The 23269-nt window shown below is 38.0% G+C and overlaps 1 protein-coding gene across 4 annotated transcripts in view; it reads right to left on the bottom strand.

Annotated features, from left to right (window-relative positions):
- The window catches only part of NUA (nuclear pore anchor), an 87339-nt gene that overhangs the window by 8371 nt on the left and 55699 nt on the right, over nt 1–23269 (bottom strand). For 3 of the 4 annotated variants that reach the window (XM_010262511.3, XM_010262512.3, XM_088892038.1), the window contains exons 19-40: nt 22921–22967; nt 22771–22844; nt 22578–22680; nt 22295–22429; nt 22116–22214; nt 22003–22044; nt 21856–21909; nt 18385–18564; nt 18182–18229; nt 17878–17928; nt 15775–15858; nt 15622–15696; nt 15323–15507; nt 15119–15221; nt 7490–7606; nt 6224–6316; nt 3624–3782; nt 3495–3548; nt 2923–3036; nt 2692–2769; nt 2398–2547; nt 2255–2326 (exon numbers count right to left, since the gene is read on the bottom strand). In XM_010262511.3, coding sequence (XP_010260813.1) covers nt 2255–2326; nt 2398–2547; nt 2692–2769; nt 2923–3036; nt 3495–3548; nt 3624–3782; nt 6224–6316; nt 7490–7606; nt 15119–15221; nt 15323–15507; nt 15622–15696; nt 15775–15858; nt 17878–17928; nt 18182–18229; nt 18385–18564; nt 21856–21909; nt 22003–22044; nt 22116–22214; nt 22295–22429; nt 22578–22680; nt 22771–22844; nt 22921–22967 — 2117 coding nt within the window. The remainder of the gene's footprint in view (nt 1–2254; nt 2327–2397; nt 2548–2691; nt 2770–2922; nt 3037–3494; nt 3549–3623; nt 3783–6223; nt 6317–7489; nt 7607–15118; nt 15222–15322; nt 15508–15621; nt 15697–15774; nt 15859–17877; nt 17929–18181; nt 18230–18384; nt 18565–21855; nt 21910–22002; nt 22045–22115; nt 22215–22294; nt 22430–22577; nt 22681–22770; nt 22845–22920; nt 22968–23269) is intronic. The other variant, XM_010262513.3, reaches the window with a different exon arrangement.

Here is a 23269-nt window from a genome sequence, read left to right as displayed (position 1 = left end):
GAAGAGCAAAGAGTTCCTCTTCCATAGCTTTTCGCAACCCTGGCGAGGTAAGAGCCTCCTGAACATCCTTACGTGTGGATACAGAGGACAACAGGGTAATAAACTCACGATGGGAAGCAGGAAGGTGAGATACAAAAACATAATTGAATATGAGGTGTAACATGCAACTACATTTACCTTTCCACAATGCAATAGGAAGGTCAAGATCAAAAGGCAATTCGATTGTGGACGGAGCTAGATCAGCCGTCGAAGTAGAAGGGGGAGGTGCTGGCCTCTGTTAGTACCGGGATGGAATTAGCAACCGGAAGAGGAAGAGGAACCTCTGTAGGAGAAGGAGGGATATCAGAAGCAGAGAAGTATGGCACCGACTCAAAAAAAGTAACATCAAGACAAACAAAGGATTTCCAAGTAATAGGGTTGTAGCATTTATACCCTTTCTGGGTCCTAGAGTAGAAGGAAAATACATTTAATGGAGTGAGCATCCAACTTGTCTAGCCCAGGACCAAGATTCTGAACAAAGCACACACCCGAAGATCATGGGAGTTAGGGGATATGGAGACAAAATGGGAAATAAGATAGAGAATGGAGAACAACCATCAAGAATGAATGAGGGCAAGCGATTAATGAGAAAACAAGCAGTAGGGACTGCACCACTCCAGAAACGTTTAGGAACATTCATATGATGAAGAAGAGACCGAGCTGTTTCAAGTAGATGTCCGTTCTACCTCTCAGCCACCCCATTTTGCTGAGGGGTGTGGGCACAAAATGTCTAATGAATAATACCTTTTTTTATGTCAACACCTAAACAAAACAATGTGAGTTGGCAACCAGCACACTCATTCATTTTCTCTCAAACCTATGTCTCGTTACTCTCTTCCCTCTCTTTCTCTTCTTTTTCCTTGCAGGTCGATCTCTGATATGCATCTTAGGAGAACTCATCCCTAAAAGCAAGCTGTTAGAGGGAGGGAACCCAAGCACATATATACCACACAACAGTATCCCATACTACCGATGTGGGATATCTCACATTAGCATCCCATACTACCAACGTGGGACAAAGGGATCGAAACATTCCACCACGCTCTGCAGTCCTGGCGCCCACGCAGGCTAGCTTTGCACTAGTCCACCTAGTCTCGGCCGAACACTGCAAATACCGACATCACCACCTGCACCGCACGATTGAAACTGGGAGGCATGGTGTAGGCTCTGATACCATTTGACATGTGTCTTAGGAGAACTCACCCCTAAAAGCTAGTTGTTAGAGGGAGGGAACCCAAGCACATATATACCACACATGACACAACAGTACCAGATACTACTGATGTGGGATATCTCACATTAGCATCCCATACTACCAACGTGGGACAAAGGGATCGTAACAATCTCACACGCAAACTACAAAACCAAAGGTGTGAAGAAGGTATAACAAAATCAGACAAGGGTTTATCTTTAAAGTTAGAGAGAAGGAAACACAACCTTTCCCATTCCTTTTCAAATCTTAGAGGTTTTCATTGGTAAAAACAATTCAGTCCACTATTTTCTTTCCATGGAAAAAGGTGCCCTGGTTTAAAAAGATAAAGGAAGGGCATAATCGACTTCATACTGAACGGCAGGACATTGGAAATAATTTTGTACAGCCTTCTAACAAGGGTTATGGGCCTAAAATCCTAAGGATGGATAGTCAAATCATAAACACCAAGTAATCATCCAACATGATTATCAACCACTTTGAGCACATCTTTGTCCTAGAAGATGGGTATATACCCTGAGAATCCTTCTGATGGCTTGAAAATCCAATCGCCCCTGCTGTCTACCCACATCTCAACAGTCAAATTTGATCCCAAGTTGCCTTTTCCATTTCTTGTAGAATTGCTAACTCAGGTCTCCGTCTGTTTCATACAACTTTCACTTATGCTACCCACACACAACAAGGACAAAGCTGGACATAGTATCGGATACAGAATTTCAACTAAAAAGTTAAGCATCTGACACAATACTACACCCTTGTATGGGTATCTGAGTAACTTAGGCTTTCATTATTATTCCTTTCTCAGGAGTCCTGAGGCTTTTAACAACATTACCAAAAGCTCCACTGAAACCTTTCATCCTTGTCCAAACCATTCCACATCCAAAGGCTAGATCTTCAGAAATCCAGCATAAAACAAAATATCATGTTTAATTAGGAACTATTATTATCTATTTTTTAAACTTCATAAAAATAAGAAAACGGTGCAGGATGAGAAACTAAAATTACCTGCATCTGCTGAGAAACATCTTTCATGCGATCATATTCCTCTGGATCAATATTTTTGCACCTTTCAAGCAACTTCACACACCAAAGTCAGATTGCTAAAATGATTAAAGCATGGAATAAAGTGCATATTCACTAGCCAATACCTCTGCAATCCTATTTTCCAAGTGTTCTTTCTCCATCTTTTGCATCATAATTTCTTTCTGACAAGCATCCACCTCAATCTGTTTCTCCCTTAAAAGAGTTTCTAGATGATCTATCTCACTCCGCCCCTTCTGAGCTACTTCACGCAATTTCTACAAAGAGAACCAAAGATCCCTTAAGTATCCCTAACCTTCATGAAACTTGCCTCTTCTATTAAGAAATCAAATCAAAGTAACCATACTATACATTTAGACATAATAAATAAGTCCAACCACAAGGATTTGCACAAGCCAAACCTGGCATTCCTCGAAATTGTGTTTGTTTTCCTCCCGAAGTTGCATGTTGCTTTCACGAAGCAAGTTCATTTCTCTGACCTACAAAATTAAAAAGTCCAAAAATATAAGCCATGCTAAGAATCAATGAAGTTCTCAAAAGAAGTTATTTTTAACCTGCATTTCATTAACATATGTATATGAACAAACAAAAAAGATCCCCATGCAAACAAAAAAACAGGCCTATAAAATCACCTGCATCTGTAAGGATTTAAATTCTTCATCTGTGAACAGTAGCGCTCTAGAATTTGTACGTTCTGCATGAAGCAATGCTTGAGCTGTCTCAGATGCCTTCATAGCAGTCTCAAGCTACAGAGACATTACATCAGGTTTCAGTAAACAAAAAGTAAATTAAGGGATTTACAGCAAAACAATGACCACTACAAAATTACACCATGTGTGTTTAATCAATTTCAAATAAACAAAGATAATATATTGAAGTATTATCACAAGTTCATAATTATAATCAGCGGGATGCTTCTGAACAAGGGACTGCATTCACGCTTAGACTTGAGTTATCTTAAAGATTGACAAGGATTTTCATATTCCCAAGAGATGCACATTGTCCACAATCTTGATCAATAGGAAACTGGAATAGATCCCAATCAATGTTGAGTAATTAACACATTTAGATAAATTAGCATTGTAAGATATCAAGGAAGATTTTAGGGCAATATTTTCTACCTACAGAATAGCTCCTGGACTAATTAGATGTGAATTACATAGAACATAAAATACCCTTAAAATCAAATGAAAAAATAGCATACCTGTGACTGTAAGCGCAGTTTCTCCTGCTTGAGCAATGAAATCTCTGTCTCTGCCTGTAGAACATTAAAAATTAGACTGTATTCTTTACAAAGTAACTTTATACAATTATAGTGAAAGGGTAAACTCACAATTTCTTTGGATCGCCGAAGATAATGAATCACATTTTGCAGATCACCATCAGCTTTTGAATCTTCTCTTGTGCTTCCAGATGGAACACTAATAGAACCACGCTCCTTCTCAGCCGATTTAATATGCAAGGCCTCCAAGCGACCATGCAATATATTGTTCTAAAGAAGCAGACAGAAACCAATTAAAAATAAAAATAAAATCCTTCAAAAGCACAAGAAGGAACTATATAAACTCTAACAAAATGTTTTGCAATAGACAAAAAGGTCTGGTAGGAGAGACGTCAAGGATGTTGCTCATAGTATTAGACAAAAGGGCAACCCAGAGTATGAGGCTCCCACCAATGCAGGATCTGGGGAGGGAAAGATGTACACAGCCTTACCCCTGCTGCACATACAGAGACACTGTTTCCGAGATTTGAACCCCGGTCACCCAGGTCGCAATGAAGCAACCCAACCGTTGCGGCAAGGCCCACCCTCATTGATTGAAATGAAAAAACAAAACAAAACACTACAATAAAAACATAGAAGCAGAATCAAAAGGAAATTTTATAAGACATGTAAAAAGCATAGCCAAATGCACAAGGCTCCCACCAATGCAGGTTCAGGGGAGGGAAAGATGCATGCAGCCTTACCCCTGCCTGCAGATACACAGAGAGGTTGTTTCCAAGATTTGAACCCTAATAACCCAGGTTGCAATGGAGCAACCAAACAATTGCGCCAAGGCCCACCCTCAGGAAACAGAAATATTGAGAAAACAATAAGGTCAAAATGCGCATATAAAAATGGATTAGTGACGCTACTAGGAAGGATAGATCTTGAAATGAATCCAGCCATCATTTATAAGTAGCACTTATAGATAAAAAGATGAGATAAATGAGAAGATCTGCCCACAAGCAAAGAAGAACAATAACCAATAAGGAGTGACCTGGAGAAAATACAAAGATCCACATGAGAATAGGGAAGGCCAATGGGACTGTGTATTAATTGAAAAAAGATTTGACAGAAGATTCACATTTGAGGAAGGAACTCAACTGTAATAAGTGCATGAAATCAACAAGCTTTTGATAATGAAGCAAATTCTTTTAAACATGATTGCAAAGTCCATGTTCACTGAGTTGGAAAAAAGAGATAGAGAAACTAGAGTTGTGAAAATAGACTAAGGTTATGAGCAGTGTTTTAAAAGGCATGGGAGGCTCATGCCTGGAGATGCGCCTACAGGCAAGGCACCCCCAAAACGCCCCGAGACATTGACACCTGAGACATGGCACCGGCATTGACACCTCTGAGGTGTGGTGCTCCTCCAGGCAAGGCACCTCCAAAACATCCTGAGGCATATGCCAGAGGCATTGACACCTCTGAGGCATGGCACCCATCCAGACGAGGCACCTCAAAAACACCCTGAGAAATATGCCAGTCATTGACACCTCTGAGGCATACACCTCAAGTGCAAGAGGCACACACCTCATGCACTTTTTTCATGAGGCATTCTAGAGTGTATGCCACATGTGCCTCACGCAGACCTCATACAAAAAGACAAAAAAAAGGAAAAAAAAGGAAAAAAGGAAAGAAAAAAAGGAAAGGAAAAGAAAGGGAAGGGAAGGGAAAGAAAAACATTGGTTTGAAGATGGTTGGTAAAGAGAAACAACTCCATAACGTGAGAATGAATATTGAGATGGTTGATAAGCAGAATGTAGAGTGGATCCATTATGATAAGGTGGAGAAGGGTGTGAATGGCAAGATGGAGGTATCAGGAACAAAGGTGGAGAAGGAGAAGACTAGCATTTTGAGGGGATTGGGGAGAGGTATGAAATTATTGGATCTGTTGGTGGCTGGAGTAGATGTGTCAGGAATAGGGATGGCAGTCAAGAAGGGAATCATTTATTGGTAGTTTTTCACTTGTGCGATCAAAGTGGTGGGGCTTCAGATAGGTCTTACTCTCTAACTACTTGTGGCAAGGAAATAGTTTCAGGTGGATTGCCTTTAGTGTGAAATGTAAAGGTTTGGGGTTGGCAGAGTTTGCCTACATATATTGCCTCTCTTTGTGATGAAGGCTTTGTTTCCTTTCTCTGTTTGCTTACGTAGCATCACTAGTTTGCATACTGCATATATTTGTTTACCAAATTTCAGTTGTATCATCAAAAAAAACAAAAAAGATTAACCTTGGGACTACCATAAATGTTCTGAAGGCCCAATGCTATCATTACAGCATTAGTTTTGGTTATCATAGTAGTGCTTTAACATTGATTATCTACTCAAGCAACAACAGAATGGTCATGCAGATTAAGGAGGGACAAACAGGAAATACTAGATAGCTTTTTTAACTTGAGCAGCTCACATTTTTTCTCAGTGAAGTAGAAATAAATATAAAAACTATTATTTCAGTTTCTCAACAGTTGGCCCCTAATCGCCTGCCAAGGAAGTTGTATTACCACGCCAAAGCATGCAAAAATTTTAGTATGCAATTATTTTCTCATGATTTGGGGAATGGATCAGGCGAGGGACTACCTAAACAAAGCTATTTAACCATATGTAACAGGTAAAAATGGATGGACTAAACAGAACAGCATCATCAAACCAGTATATCAGCAATGTTGAGCAACCTGTTCATTAATTTCATTGTACTTTCTCTCAGCTTCATTCTTCGATTTTTCCAACAATGACTTCTCTCCTTCCCATTTTGCTTTTAGTATGTCCTGCATGATACCCAAACCATCAGCAATGACATAAAAGCAAATTCAATCTGTTTAAATAATAAAGCAAAGCCTGAAACTTCATCCACAGTAAATGCAAGGAGTCCCACTATGATGATAATTAGGAATATTCAACCATGTGTTATTAATCATTAAAGTTTGCTCGAAATCCTGCTCAATGAACATCAGGCGTGCATGTGGTGAGTTACTGCAATGGAAGCCCCATGGGCTATGGACTGATTCTGCTGTTGATCCAAGGCTTGGTTCTTGTTAATCATAAAAGTTTTCTCAAAATCCTACTCAATCAACATCAGGTATGCATGTGGTGAGTTACTGCAATGGAAGCCCTATGGGCTATGGACTGATTCTGCTTTTGATCCAAGGCTTGGTTCTCTTCTGGGCTGTGCACCTGTGCCTTGACAACTCACCAAGGTTTTAGTTAAATGCTGAATAATCTTCTCAAGTTGCATCCTCTAATGCAATTATTTGCTACATATCATTAGTTTCCCCATCTAATTCTTTTTTCTTCTACTATTAATTAACATTAAATTATACTGACATTTCACCTTCTAAATTCCACCACCCAATACATAAGCACATGTTTTCTCTTACCTTTATTTCTCATTTTAACATAACCATTAAAAATAAACTACCATTTTGAGTAGTCTAGTCATACCTTCTCCTAGAGCAAAGTTACAGGCATTATATATCAATAGAATCCAAGTACGATTATCTTATTTAAGAAAAAACACAATAAATAGATTCCACACCATCCCATTACCTCAAAACCATTTGGAAACTAGGAGGTCACACAATAAAACAGACAAACTCCAATTTCTGCTGAGACATCAACCATGCCAACTAAATGGAACCGCTGGATGATAACTGCACTTGTTAAGACACAGTTGTCTCTTTATATGAAGTGGTTACTTATTTTTAACATTGTAATCTTAATCTTCAACTTAAGTCTTAGGGATGCAAAACTTCCCTAAAGATATAAAACTGACACTCAACCAATACTAGTGTTGACAAACATGATATATCCTTTCACTTGTGACTAAAGATAACTCAAACTTATTTTCCCCAACTAAGCACATAAAATACATTAAAAAAAGATCAAAACATTAGCACATTCTAAGCAGGTCATAATACAATTGGCATATAAACACAAATTACATTTTCACTTTTCTGAGAATCAGCAAATTTGCGTAGCTCTGCAGCTTCTTCCTGCAGGACTGCCAATGCTTGAGAAGCTTTTGTCAACTCTTGAATTGTCTCAGACTGAAGTATAACCTGAAGAATATGGAAAGCATAACTAAATCAACAAAATTTTCAACTGAAAGACCATATCTTCCGAGATAGTAAGAAGCCAAAGCACACTAGGACAGACCAGCACAGCAAAATATGAATTTAAAACCAACAAATATGACAAAATCCCTTAATTCTTGTGTTACAGCTCAAGCATCATCATCATCCAAAACTTATCCCCACTATATGGGGCCTCCTTTTCCTCATTATTGATCAAACGCATTGTGTATTTCAACATATATAGACAAAGAAGCAGATTGTCGGAATTGACTCAAGTATACTATCACCATGTACAAATTTAAAAAAAAAAAAAAAAATTATGATGATTTTAATGAAATATGGGAAAGTTTGCGATGATATTCTAGCACCTTGAACCTTTAATGTATAAACTACCAATCAATGAAATTTGTGAAACCACTGACATATTGACAATATACCAGAAATATCAGGAAAAAAATAATTCTTGAAAAAGTTCTTATCATCCCTAGAAAAATGGAGAGACTTCAAGGAAAATTTTCCAAATCCTGACAATATTGCGAAACTGATTCCAGCTACATTGTCATTTGAGGTATCATTTCTCACAAAGCATGCTACTGTTCCTCTCTTTCTAGTCAGGTCAATAACATAGTTGTCAAGGCAACGCCTAGGTGACAAGGCGCCCTTGGAGGCTCGCCATGCCCAGTAATGACTTCAAAATCTGAACCAATAACTTCAAAATCTTCTTCTTTTCCCATAAGAAAAATAGGGGTTCAGCCCCTATATTTTTTTGAATTTTCTTTCCTTTCTTCTTTTTCTTCTCATAAATATGTTGCTTTTCTAGACATAAACATGAAGTTTATAATTTTCTTATGAAAATTTTGGATAGTTATTAAAGAAAATTGGTTATGGAACCTAGGGAACTACCCTAGGATATGTGATTTTTACTTAAAAAAATCCATCGCCTAGGCGACTAGGCAACAAGGCGCCCCTCTGTCACCTAGCCTCGCCTTGGCACCTTGAAAACTGTGGTCAATAATCACCACAAAGAATTGTGTATCACATCACATCCATTTAGCTAGTCCATTTTCATGCATGGACTCCTTGCCATCTTGGCCTTATTTGTGGTCTAGATATTATAGTTCTCAAATGGCATGGCTATAATTTAGTTAAAGACAAATGTAAAATGTATGCATTTTCCAATACTTCTTATGGAAATAAAAGCTCAACTTGATTATACTATTTTTGCACCACATTCAATGTCTATTCTATGATTCTTTTTGCTAATCATGGTACATGACATCTGATGTGGGTATACTTGGCAGGTCTCAGATCACGCCACGTGGCATCGGCCAGATGCAATTCTGGCCGCACATCTCTAACTGCTTCCAACCACTCAAAGGCAAGCTCAGCTATTAAAGGGGGTTCCCATCCCCAAGGTAAACTCACTTTTTCTCTCTTGCACTCAGAATCCCAAGAGATCTCTCCTTAGCTATTAAGGACTAAGCTCTAAGCCCTCGTCTCAAGCCTGGTCCGACCCCTCTTTGGCACTTGGCTAACTTGACCGTCGAAGTCTTCGTCCCAGGGATAACACCCGGGGCCTCTGACATGTACTCTTCTCCTGCTTACAGGTCGGACCCACTGGCCTCGGACACCAACAAAATTCCCTTGTTGCCCTCAACCTCAACTTTGGCAACAACATCATATATACATAACCCATGAAAAATGACATCTTTCAATTTCTTTAAATACATGTTCCAAAACCTTACCAAAATGATATAAAGCTCTTTGTATGGCATCTTGTAAACCATAAGCCTTCTACCAGTTTGGTTGGAAAAATACATCACTTTATTCCTTACCCTAATTATTAGACAAAAAAAAATCCTTTCCCTAACAGTCCCTTATCTTACTTCACGGAACATTTGGTATGCCTACTTTGCTGACCTCCTAAACTCAAAGATTAACAATCTTGATATGCAACATACGAAGTTTGTTTTTCTTGGATATTCAAGGACACAAGAAGGTTATAAATGTTTTAATCCTCTATCACATCGCCATCAACAATTCCATATTTTGCCAACTCTGCATGTAACCATTCATCTAGTATACCTCTACCCTTTCGGATTTTTTATAATATCTCTTCAGGCTTGCTTGTAAAAACATCACATAAGCTCACTTGTTCAATCTTCATATGCTTCAACAATTGATTTTCCAAACCAAGTTTCGTAGTATCCGAAACAATACGATATGCCCAATACACCTCGATTCATTGTGATTTTGAACCTTGGTCCTAACATAGAGGTGGCTCCTACTAATCCTGATCTCTCGATTGTTCCTTAGAAAGTGTAGTTGCACCTCTCATCCTATTGATCACTTTGTCTCATATGCTACTTAATCTCCTACTATTCATCAATGTTTTAAAATGCTGAGGCGTGATGCGAGGCGTTCCACTACCTGGAGGCGTGAGGTATAACTCAGAATGTAAGAGGCGTAAGACTGCTTAAGAGGAGGGTGATGAGAAGGAAGGAGGAAGAAAAATATCAATTTTCTTTATTTTTAATAAAAATCTTTTATATTAAGAAAAATGAAGATGCAAAGCACTAGATAAAAAACAATACAATTTGGAATCAAAAAATTGAGTCGAGAAATTAACAGAACTAAAGACTCAAATATAGGAACCAAAATCATTGAATATTGACCAAATTCAATTAAAAAAAATGTTCAAAATATTTGAAAAAAAAAACATCTAAAACCATAGAAAACTAAGATTTAAATCCAAAAGATCTAGAAAATTTTGATCAAGGCATATCACAGACTAGAAACAAAGAGGTTACGCAGGATCAGTTAAGGCCTCTAGAAACTCTTCCTTGCCCACCAAGCCAGCAAATCTAAACATGTAGCTCATATGTGAATCTTATGTTTGCATGGGTAACCCAACAATTAGGAGTGATCATTTATAGCCAACATGGAAATTGCTGGGCTTGGAACCGGGTTTTGTGTCCAGGACCAGCCCAAATGCTATAATAGCATGCATAGTCAATGAACAAAAGCAAATCATGAAAGCAAAAGATAGATCTAAGACAGAATGAGAAAAGTAAAGGATCACCACACTAGTTAGTAGGAGAAAAAATGTGACCTCACTAGATTGAGCAAGATCTAGTGACAAAGGATCTCATGGGTCGAGGATAATATGACCTCATTGATATTAAGTTATATTACCAATAACAGGCCAAGATAAACTTTGGTGGTCTTGGGTTCATGTAGGCAAACAAACAATTTGGTGTTCATGCTTGGATTAGATGAGTCATGAATAAGCCAAGTTGGAAAAATGAAAAGGAAGTTTGAACTGATGGGAAGCCGAAGAAGTTTTTCATTTGGTGAGTAGATGGAAGTCTGAACTGATTATTGAAGCGAAGAAATTTTTATTTGAGAGCGGAAGGGCCAGAGGAAAGAACCTGTTAAAAATTAGGGAGGATAGGAAGGCCACGATACTATTGTTTGAGGAAGCAGTGGCATGGTTAAAGGGCTTTATTGGTGGTGTTATACAATCGGTTAGGACAATAGGATGGAAAAATGTCTTCGAACTGGGAAAGAAGAGGTATGAAGTGGAACTGAGATGCATTGGTAAAGGCTGGTTCATCAGGGTCACAGAATATTTCAACGCAAGAAGACAATTGCTTTGCTTACCAGAAGGGAAGAAGGAACAAGGTTGGATGGCCTTTGCGGAGGGGTTGCAACAGTTTCTTGTCTCTGTCGATGTGGTGTTGGAGCAAGAATAAAGTTCAGCACCCATTAAAACCTGGAGAAGCCGTTGAAGAAGAGCCCATGCAGTGATGGTGAACTTATTTCGAGCTCTAATACAGGGGTGAAGCTGTGGTTTGAGGGTGAGAAAGAAGACTGGGAGTGGAGAATGGTGATCTCAGCGAGCAAAGCAATACAAGATTGGAGGAAGGTCCTAAACTCAGTGGTGCACAACTTGAAGCTGGAGTCCGAGGTTGCTCTGAAACCATTCTCAGACAGGAAGGCAGTGTTGAGAATTGACGATGAAAAAATCAGGGGATTTACATCTATTGAATGTGAAGAAGGTTTGATTCAGATTCAAAACTGGAAATCATTGTGTAATGAGATGGAACATGTCTGTGGAGGTTTCCTGCTCAAATTAGTAGGTCTTCCCTTCCATCTCTGCAGTGAAGCAAATCTGGGAAATATTGTGAAGCTGCTAGGCAGAGAAATGGAGGAAGTCCATCTGCAAGATTTTCATGCCGCTGTGGTTATGATGGTCAGGGTGAGACCGGAATCGCTCCCAAGAACAATAGAGGTTCTTGCTGAAGGTACATCGTTTAAAGTATGGTTGGTTTCAGAGGTGGAGGCAGAGCTGTGGGGACGAAGACCCAAGGTAGAAGACGATGCTGACATGGAGGGTTGGATTACTAGGGGCCTACAGCTAGAGGGTAAGACTGAACATAGGGGGCAGCTTAGAAAGGAAGCTGAAAAGTCGGTGGGAGAGAACCAAATGCCACGAAATCTATTAAAAGAAATAAATTCAAAATTTTTTGAATTAGCTGGTAATTCGAAGGGACAAGACACCTTCGCTGACGTGGTTAAGAAAGGGAGATTTCTGCGGGCCGGGTCATCTGAACCGGTGGGTGGACCGATTGGCTCAACCAGAAGGGGGAATCCCTACCCACGTGATTGTTTAAGTGAGCACGTGGGTCGGGGGAGATGGTTGAGGACTATAGACGATAGACATCGTCTATCTTCTTCTTCGAAAATTTTGGACGGGGGCGCTGTAGGTGATCTCAGGCAGTATATGGTCCAAATGATTACAGAGAGAGAAGGAAGTTGTGAGAAGAACTGGCTGATATAAGGGGACTATGGGAAGGGCTTTGGTGTCTTGGAGGTGACTTTAATGTTATAAGATTCCTGGAAGAGAAAAATAGTCCGAGGCGGAAATCGACCTTGAGTATGAGGAAATTCAATCAATTTGTGGATGTTTACAAGCTTAAAGAGATCCCACTATCACACAACTGTTTTACTTGGTCCAATCTCCGAGTGAACCCGATTTGCTCTAAGCTGAATAGATTTCTATTCTCAAATGATTGGGAAGAACATTGGGGGAATCTAAACTCTAGAGCATATCCAAGGGTGACTTCAGACCATTGGTTTGACAACATGTGGCTAGGACACCCAGGGTTCATAAAGAAAGTTAAAGAGTGGTGGCTAGAAAGCAATCCAACAGTGAAATGGCGTGGAATGAGGTTTCATAAGAAGCTCCAATATCTGAAAGGAAAAATCAAGGAGTGGAATCTGTTAGAGTTTGGGAGATTAGAGGAAAGAAAGCAAGTAGTGACTACACAAATTGAGGACCTGGATGGTAAGGAAGAAAAGGATTGTCTTACAGAAGAAGATAAGGAGCTAAGATGGAATTTGCGTAAATAGTTAGAGGATTATCTTCTTCAGGAGGAAATAAGTTGGAGACAAAAATCAAGGTGTAAATGGATGAAGGAGGGGGATAGGAATACCAAATTTTTTCATGCGATGGCAAGTGGAAGAAGAAGAAGGAATTTTGTATCAAGTCTGGAGATTGAAGGGGTTACAATATCCACCCAAAGAGAAATAGCAGGGGCTTTTGCAAATCACTTTAGGTCATCTTTAGAAAACCCCTAAATAGTAGGGTATGGAATGGCCAACTTTGCAGATAGAGGATAGGGATTGGTTGGAAAGGAAATTTGAAGTGGAAGAGATAAGGGAGGCAGTGTTCTCTATGAATAGATCAAAGGCACCAGGCCCAGATGGTTTTACGATGGCTTTTTATCAAGATTGCTGGGAGATATTAAAGGAAGATCTATGGACTGTGTTTGATGAATTCCACTCTAGAGGGGTGATCAACCTAGGGCTGAACTCCACTTTTATTGCACTGGTTCCTAAGAAGAGGAATGCATGTCACCCAAAGGATTTCAGGCTGATCAGCCTAGTCAACAACCTTTATAAGATTATCACCAAAGTACTGTCCATCAGAATAAGGAAAGTGTTCCCAACAATTATAGCTGATAATCAAGGAGCCTTTGTGAAGGGGAGACAGATAACAGATCAAATTCTGATAGCAAATGAGAGCTTGGAGGAGTTTAAAAGATCCAAGAAAAAAGGGTTGATTTGTAAATTGGATTTAGAAAAGGCTTATGATTTGGTGGATTGGTCTTTCCTGATGGAGGTGATGACCAATTTTGGTTTTGGGGATAATTGGTGTAGATGGGTCTTGGGTTGTATCAGGAACTGCCATTACTCCATACTGGTAAATGGGACAGCGGTCGTTTCTTCCCATCCTTGAAAGGGATTAGGCAATGAGACCCCCTCTCCCCCTTCTTATTTACTTTGGTAGCTGTTCTGGGAAGACTAATTTATAGAGCAAATTCCATGGGCTTAATCAAAGGTTGGAGAGTTGGGAGGGAGATTGTGCCACTCACACATTTGCAATTTGCAAATGACACCATACTCTTTTGTGAAGCAGGGGACCCTAACAGGGTTAGAAATTTGAAGCTCACTATACGACTTTTTGAGCAAATGTCAAACCTTAAAGTGAATTTTGAGAAGAGTTGTATAGTTGGGGTAAATATGGCCGAGGGGGAGATCTCTGAGGCTGCAGACATCTTAGAATGTGCAATAGCAAACTGGCCCCTTAAATACCTTGGTTTTCCATTGGGTGATAACCCTCAGAAAGGTGAGTTTTGGGTTCCGATTGTGGAGAGGTTTGAAAAGAAATTAGCAATGTGGAAAGCAATGCTGGAGGTCATCCACATTAGGATTATACACTGGCTGAAAACCTTGGCTCTGTTCGCAGAATTCTCAGTTGATGAACTGCAAAGAGAGTGGAAGGTGAGAGCAGAACTTGTTCCAATGAGGAAGGCCTCAAATGTTTGTTGGATCCCCCCACCCCATGACTTTGCAAAACTGAACTTTGATGTTAGCATCTTGGGCAATCCAGGGCCATCCGGAATAGGAGTAATAAGAGATGAACAAGGGAAGCTGTTAGCTATGTATTCTGAACCAGTTGGGGTGGGAGATTCTTTGAGAGCTGAGATTCTTGTAGCATTTGAAGGGGTACAAAGAATCAAAGATATGCATATTAATAAGTTGATCATAGAAGGAGATTCTGAAGTGGTGGTAAACTGGCTGAAAGAGGATAGTCTTAGACTTTGGAATTACAGTAACGAAAAGAGGAAATTCAAGTGGCTGACTAAGGACATGGAAATCCAATACAAATGGGTAAAAAGAAGTGCGAACTCTTTGGCAGATGGACTAGCTAGACAAGGGGTGAACAGACATTCTATTTTTTGGGCTGTCTTGTAATTTTTGTTCTTTTGATGCTTAATGGTTGTTCTTGGGAGCTAAGATTGTTTAGCCCCCTTGCCCTGTAATTTTCTCATATTCTTAATATTAATTCAATCCACAGTTATTGATCAAAAAAAAAAAAAACTAAAGGATCACCACACGCCACGAGAAGATTTATTGCACAGAATGAACCTGTCTCTCATAATTGTTCTGAGCAGTGCGCCAACGCTGATGTTCCTTTTCCAAATCTTCCTTCAATGAAGAAATTTGAATTTCCATCCCCACAATTTGGGACCTACCATATAAGAAAAAAATAGGGAAATAAATACTAAATACAACAATCAAAAACAAGAATATGCTGCAATAACACAACAAAAGGAAATAACATAATCTTACATTTTCACAGACATCTCTTCCTTGAGACTGGTCATTTCTGCTAATGCAGAATCCAGAGCCTCTTCTTTCCCTGCAACTGTAGATGCAGCTTCTTTTGACTTCAATATAGAATCACTTTCAAGTTCCGAAATCCTTTCCCTCAGTGAAACAATTTCAGCTTCTAGTGACTTCTTCAACTTATCCGCCTATAAAATTATAGCATCTTAAATGTATTGAAAATGTTGCCAAGATAAAAGATCCAGGCATGTGTCAAAATTAGTTTTCAACGAGCAGCAGGTCAGTGACAGCAGAAGAAGTACCTCAGCCTTAAATTCTTCATGTGCTGATTCCATTTGTTTTAATGCAGCTTCATTCACTTGTGCAATGTTTTTGTACTGTAAATAAAAATTCAGAATAATGATATGAACTTTTCAAAACATTAAATTGCAATCTTATTTGAAATTGTGCACCACCTGTAGCATGTGATCCTTGTTAGCTTGGGCTTCATCTTTCAGTTTTTCTATCTCTTCTTTAGCCTTGTTTATGTCCAGCATAACCTAATTAAGTTTTGATGGGAAAAGATTAGAACTCAATCAGGGCATATATCTTACAGGTAAATGAGAAGCAAATTATTAAAAATTGACTACAAAACATACTTATACATGACCAACAGAAAAAAAAAATACGCATCCATTTAGAGCAGACTGATTATATATTATGCCTGATTCAATGCATTGGTTTAAATCATCTTACTCTTCAGAAATTGAATAACTCATCACAAGTCCAAGGATTTAAAAGGCTAAATATGGAGGCAAGTTAGTTTAGGTGTCAGATCAGATGGGGGAGAAACAAGCCTCAAAATATACATATTATTAAATGTAAAGAGTGTAAATGTGTATATACAATACACGCCTCAAAGTATACATGATCTTTTTGCTGTTTCAAACCCTAAAGACATATCACATATACTATCCACTGAAGTGGAAATTTCAACCTTAAAATGGGGTTTTCAAATGCTAAAGACATATTTTTTTCCTCAAGATTTATCACTTCTTGTTGTTTTCTAATGGTTTTATACTTTTTGCTGCATCAGATTTGGTATTAGAGCTTAGGAAACCAAATATGAACCATGGCAGCTCATGGTAGGGGATGTGGAGGTAGAGGAAACCAGGTTCAACAAGGGGAAATGTTGGAGATAAGATGTATGATTGAAGACTTGTTGCGGGTTATGCAAGCCTTGCAACAACAGGAGCAAGTGGATGCCCATATTGAGGAGGTTTAGGATATCCTGTGGGCGACCAAGTAAAGACTAGGGATTTTATTATACCCCAAGTCGAGTTTGCCTACAACAATTATATAAATAATCTATCAAAAGGACACCTTTTGAAGCAGCTTATGGATACAAACCGCAAGACATTTTAAGCCTTCTTCCCTTACCAAATAAAGCAAAGGAGAGTGCAGAATGTGAGAATTTGCTAATCATATCAAACACATCCATGAAGAGGTCTGGCTACAATAGAAGTTAGCAATGAAACTTATGCTATATCAGAAAATTGGTGGGAGCCTCATGCACTGGGTTTCCCTATTATTTATTATGAGCAATTGATGATTCAATAACACCATTACTACATTTTATTAATCATTAACACATTCTGCTTGCAAAAACAGAGTTTTGTCCACATGTCCTATAAAAACAGACCACAGAAAAGAAGGATATGATTTCTCTGAAAATACTAAATCTAAGAAACTAGATAGATAAGGCATTTTTAATGGCTACTATAGCAAATTCGCATACTATAAATGTACTAAATTTTTTTGTGAAGACACCCGAATTATGCCTTTTTTAAAAAATATGCAAATAACCAATGACAGATGTATAATAAGAAAATATAAATTTAAAAATACAATCTCAAACATATAGGTTTTCTACATATTTTTAATACTTTTTAATAAACATGCACATCTTTTATGTATTCTACAGATATTAACAAGTAATGTCTGTCAAAATTTTCATTCCAAATTTATTGAATGAATATGTTATATTGAAAACAAATAATTAGCTGATATTAAAACACGTCATCTTTACTGACTAAAATTTTTTGCGGTATTTTTGTTCTTTGCACTAAATTGTACATGAACATTTCCCATGAGTTATTTTTGCAATTTTATTGTAAACATATCAACTACCTAAAGACCAAACATCACCAAATAGTATCAGTCTACTCTTTCCCTCACCCTCCCAATAGGATCTTCACCATCTATTAGGAAACAACAAAGGAGAAAATCTTGTTCAGCATTCTACCATGACATCTTGACAAACAAAATCCCAACATACAATTTTATCAAGAATGTTCCACCAGAAGAAGCCAAAAGACATCCATATTTTCATGATGTAAGCATTTACTATTCTTTGAAGTTCCTTCTACTCCAATCTAAAATATTTCTTTTGTTATCAGTCAAAGAAGAAAACAAGTCCATTACAATCACATTTTTCATCCCCACAACCTTCATAATTTTAAAATTAGTTCCCTTATTGAGAGTAATTACAACTTCAAGGAAGGTGAAAATATACAGACCTCATTAGTTGAGGCAATGGAAGAGCCATTTCCACTATCAACACCAGTAAACTGCAATCATGCAAAAAAATAAGATAAAGACTGGAAAACCACAAAAAAGCAGAATAAATAGAGACAAAAAATGCACGCAAAACATGATTTTCTTTTCTTTGTAATTTACTCAGTTTATGTACTTAATAAAATTTCTCTATTAAGCTATGCATCACAAAAAACAAAGAGATGGACATAAAGAAATACCACCACAACCGTTACAACATGGAAATCATCATCTCTAAAAAAAAATAAAATCACTGGCAAACTATACCTTTTTCTCAGAAGATTTAATCTTTCCCTCCATATCAGAGCATCGAGCCTAAAGTTCAAGACAAATGATTACGATTATAATTCTTTAGATGTGTAGAAAAGGAAAAAAGGCTATGTAACATTACTGACATTGAACTACCCTTGTACAAGAAAAGAACTAAATCAATTATCAAAAGGTAACAGGTTTCTACAATGAATAAGTACCTCAGCAACTGCTGCCCTAGCCTCAGCTGCAGCAACAGCATGCAAAGCATCTGCTAACTCCTTTCCCATTTGTTCCACCTGCTTCATGGCATTTTTTAGAGTGTTTTCCCTATCACGTGTAAGAGTTCGAACATTATCCCGTTCTTCTTGCAGCTCCTTCTTAGCTTCAGCCCATTCTCGCTGCAATAATTAATTAATTAATTAATATTTTTAACCACATAACACTAGGAAAACAAAAATTTGCAGGTCATAGATTCTAAAGTGCAACACAGATGCACCAGACAAAGTTACAACTACCTTTTACACGAAACTGAAGGAAAATTAAGTAAAGAAAGAAGAAAAAACACCAATCAATCAATCCAAATTCAATTACTGAAAATAAAACATGCAACCTGATTATCTGAATAACAGATTATTCTAAGAGAGAAGATATCGGATACAACAGACTCCTCCCAAGACATCTACTAGCCAGATCATCAGTTAGTGAATTGGCTGATCATGGAACCCATCCGATGATCTGAATAGGATGTCAACTTTGGAAGACAAAGAATATGCCATAAGAATTAAGAACGTCTGCTTGAGAACTCCCTGGCCTCATAATATCTTTTGAATTCTTTTTTTGATGGCCTTTTGTATAACATGATGTGTTGCCCTCTCAAGCAAATATCCTCAAAACTTTACTCTCCACACTTCTTATTAAGCTAGAATGTCTGCTTGAGAGTCTGCTGAGCTCTAAGTCCAATAAATGAGGTGTTCACTTGGATACCAGAACCCAAACTACATTTAATAAAACATCTAAACATTTATCCCTTCACCTGTCAAGCAACCAATAACTACATGAGTACCACAGTCAATCTGCACATGTTAGGCACCTTATCAACCATAGGAAGTCCTTACAAAAAAATGTTCCATTTTATAATAAAATAAAATAAAGTTCATAAAAAGAGAAAGAGAAGGTGCTACAAGGAAAAGGTGATTAGAAATCACCCCAAACCAAATACATTAAAACTACAAACACCTTCACCACAAACAAAACACAACCTCTTACTGCCCATCACAATAAATCAAGTATTCAACTACAACACCACAATAGCCCAACTCCCAGAAAAAATAGAAAAACTATCCACCCAATCCTTAATCATTTTGATCAATCCATACATATACCAATTACATTTAATAAAACCAATTTCACCACTTCAAATTTTTCAACCTCCCTGCCATTCCTTTTTATACCAATTACATTTAATAAAACCAATTTTGAGCAAACTCTTCACCACCAAAGAAAAAAAGATCCAGAATATTACTAATTTTAACTTCTATATCAATAATAATTACTCTTATTCTGCAAAATATTGTCTCACTATCGCTAATAAAAAAATAGTAAAAAATCTTCCTCACCTAACTCTTCTTTCATTGACCCAAACAAGTTGGCAACGCCTACTCCATTTGTCCCATTTAACCCCAACTGAAGCCACCTCTTGATACTCGAGCCGTCTGCTATCAAACCTTGGACAATATGACCTAGCTCCCAAAATGCCTACTCTAATTAACCAACTAATATCCAAACTGACCATTCTCTTGAACACCTTTATAAAATTCCTAGACAGCCTTGGGCCATGTAACTGACTGCTCTAATGAGAAAATGCTTTAGTAACATGAACCACTCTTCAGCATATGGGACCTTAGATACATCTCCACATGCCACAGCCCTTCTCTTTAGGCAATTCCACGGCACCTAAAAAAGTGAAACTCCAATAAACTAACCTCCAACACTTACTGACTCAACCAATGCTACCATTAGAGCCTAAATTAGTCGCAAAACTTCCTACCTGCACACCATTAGAGCCTAAATTAGTCACAAAACTTCCTACCTGCACCACAACAAACCCAATCTTTGTAGAGCTTCTATATGTGGAGCCCCAATGAAGCAAAGTAGTTGGGCCAAGAGATCGCCCCCTGACCCCCAACCAAGAACCTTGAGGCAAGCCCAAAGAAGTTCATGGAAGGACCCAAAATTTCTGGCTCACATATAAAGAGATTGCTTTTGTCATTTTGCAATTAGAAATCAAATGTTCTCATCCTTCTTAATGCAAGACCTTTTTCACCAAATAACATTTGATTCCTAATCCTAAAATGGCCAAATCAATCTCTTTATATAGGCCAAAATTTAGGACCCTTGCATGGACTTATTTGGGCTTGCTTCATGGGGACATGGTTAGAGGCAGACGTCCAATGTTGTAGAATTAGGAATGCAAGATGCTTACCATCACATTAGCTAACTGAAGTACTACAATTGGAGGAGAAACAAATAGATTGAATGTTTCACATGCTTAAATTGTTGAGTGCATGAATATTTCTTATATTTTATATTTGATTTTATTTCTACATTTTCAATTCAAATATGTTTTATATGTTATGTTTCTGTGTTATAATTTGATCCAGTAGCCTTTAAAACATGCAGTTTCTTTCTAAATTCAAGAATGTATTTTCTGAGTTAATATTTTTTATTTTTTAAAAAAATGCACTTTGCTTCAAAAACGCACATGCCTCACATTACGCATTGCAAAGTTGCACCTCAGGTGCAAAAAGCCCCTAAAGCACCTTGCACTTTTAAAACACCAGTGATGAGTTCCAAAAACAAATAGAACCCAAAAATGCTGGAACAATATCTTCTGCCAAGTCCTTAAAATCTCGTACCATCACTGATGGCCCAAGTATTAATATACAGCCATCAAAGTTCTGATCAACCTCTCCTTGGAGGTCCAGAAATCCACCTCCACTTGCCGATCAATCTGGATGTGAATGAGTTAGCAACACAACACTATCTCACACCATTATAATCAACAATGAAATCTCTAGACTCATCCTTGGTGCACGAAATATTAGACAGCATTGTCTAACAGATAGGATGATTTTTTAAAATAAATAACAAAGAAAAAAATTATTAAAGAAAAGGAAAGATGATAAGGAATCACCCAAAAAAAAAGAAAAAGAAGCACTGGACCCAAAGCCCCTCACATCTTAATACCCCCATGCAATAAACCAACCAAACTAAAGAAAAGAGAAACATAAACACCCAATCCTGACCCACGCAATAAGCCCACAAGAAATCCAGGAAAAAAACGAAATTTGAACCCCTAAAGCACCCAAAAACAGATGGGATGAATTTTTCACTATCCCATCAAGAAAAAAAATTCTAGCATGTCAAATGCATAATGATTATTCAGATTAATCATAGGAATAACCTAAATATTTCGCTATGGGAAACCCAAGCTTCAACGATGATCAAACAGCTAGAACTCATCCAGCTAGTCTAAATTTTCCACACTCATACACAAACACATGTTTGAACATTTTTCCCATTTAGCATTGCTTAGTGTGTATTTGTTCAGTGGTTCCTTCATTTTTTTGGGTGCAGTGTGTATTGCATAGGGAGGGGGCTGAGAGAAAGAGGGAGAGAGAGAGAGAGACCTCAAGTTTCTTAATATACTCCTCTTGTTTTCTCATCTCCATAGATCTGGCATCCTATCATCACCACCAAAAGGACAAAATAATGAAATGGATGATGCAATTAAATTAGAACACAACAAATAAAGAAAAAAAGACCAGATCGCATACCTCGCGAACCTGCTCAGCACTATGGATTGTGTCCAAACTAGCCTGCAGCAGAAAAATATCAGATTGTGCAAGGAACATGTAACAAAGAATTTTTATTCACCATAGTTTCCCACCTGTAGACGATGGACTCTCTCTGATAAACTTTTGACCTCGTCACAAGCCCTTTTTTCAGAATTCAACAGCATTTCTTTTTCATGTTTTAAAACAGACACCTATTGCAGAATAACAAATGTCAAAGCCATCAAAAAGAAATCGTGGCACTAGAGAATCAACAATATTGTAAGTTTCTTACCTTCATACTTAACTTTCGAGAAAGCTCTTCAGATGCATGCACAGAATCAGAATTTTCGCGTAGTCTTCTCTGGTACTCAACTATCAATTGTGAAAACTCTACATTTCTAGCTAGAACTCCGTTGACTTCATCTCTCTGGCATAATATCCACAGCACGCATTAAACATGTAAGATGTAGCATGGATCCATCAACCAACACACAGAAATCTTTTTGCATGTACTCACATGCATATAAGCATGGAGAGATGGTGGAACAGGATTTTAGGAAAATGTGTTCAAATACCTGATGCTCAAATTCTTTCATAAAACTATCAAGCCTCTCTCGTGCAAAATTCGCTTCCATTGCAAACTTATCACGTTCTAATCGTAGTGATAAAGCATCACTCCTGACCCAAAATGTCAAAAAGTGGAGAATAATGCATACTATTGGGTCTCAAACTAAACAAACATGAAAGGCAAAAAGATGAAGGTTATACTTCGACTTTTCCAACTCCTCTTTCAGAGTTTTAGCACGTTCAACTGCCCGTTCGTGAGCCTTTTTTGTAGCTTCCTGTAATATGCATTATCAATGAAAAGGCCAATACAGGCTTATAAATCTAAATGACCTATGAGCCTATGACCCATACCTGAGAGCCCTCAAGCAATAGCATCAAGTCCTTCCTTCCATCGGCCGCTATAACAAAAATGAGAAATGCATTGGGACAATTAGGATTCATGGCTAAGTTCTACAAGACATACAGGCATAAATCGAAAACATGGTTGAAGAAAACTGAAGAGAGGAGAGCTTGAGAGTTCGGCAATGAGGGTCTGAGAATGAGAGTTTCGAACCTGCTCTCTCTCAGTACCCTAACACTATTTTATTAAGATATATTTGAATAATTACAAGGAGGCCCTTACTTGGGCAAGAATTTACAAAGAACTTAATATAGACAAGATGGGCCCAGAATAAGGCCCATTACAGAAAAACATAAATAA

Source organism: Nelumbo nucifera, chromosome 7 (assembly GCF_055504915.1).
Source record: "Nelumbo nucifera cultivar China Antique chromosome 7, China Antique-T2T, whole genome shotgun sequence".
In the NCBI taxonomy this organism is placed as follows: Eukaryota; Viridiplantae; Streptophyta; class Magnoliopsida; order Proteales; family Nelumbonaceae; genus Nelumbo; species Nelumbo nucifera.
The sequence above is the reverse complement of the archived record's forward strand: the minus strand, read 5'-3'. Positions and strand labels throughout refer to the sequence as shown.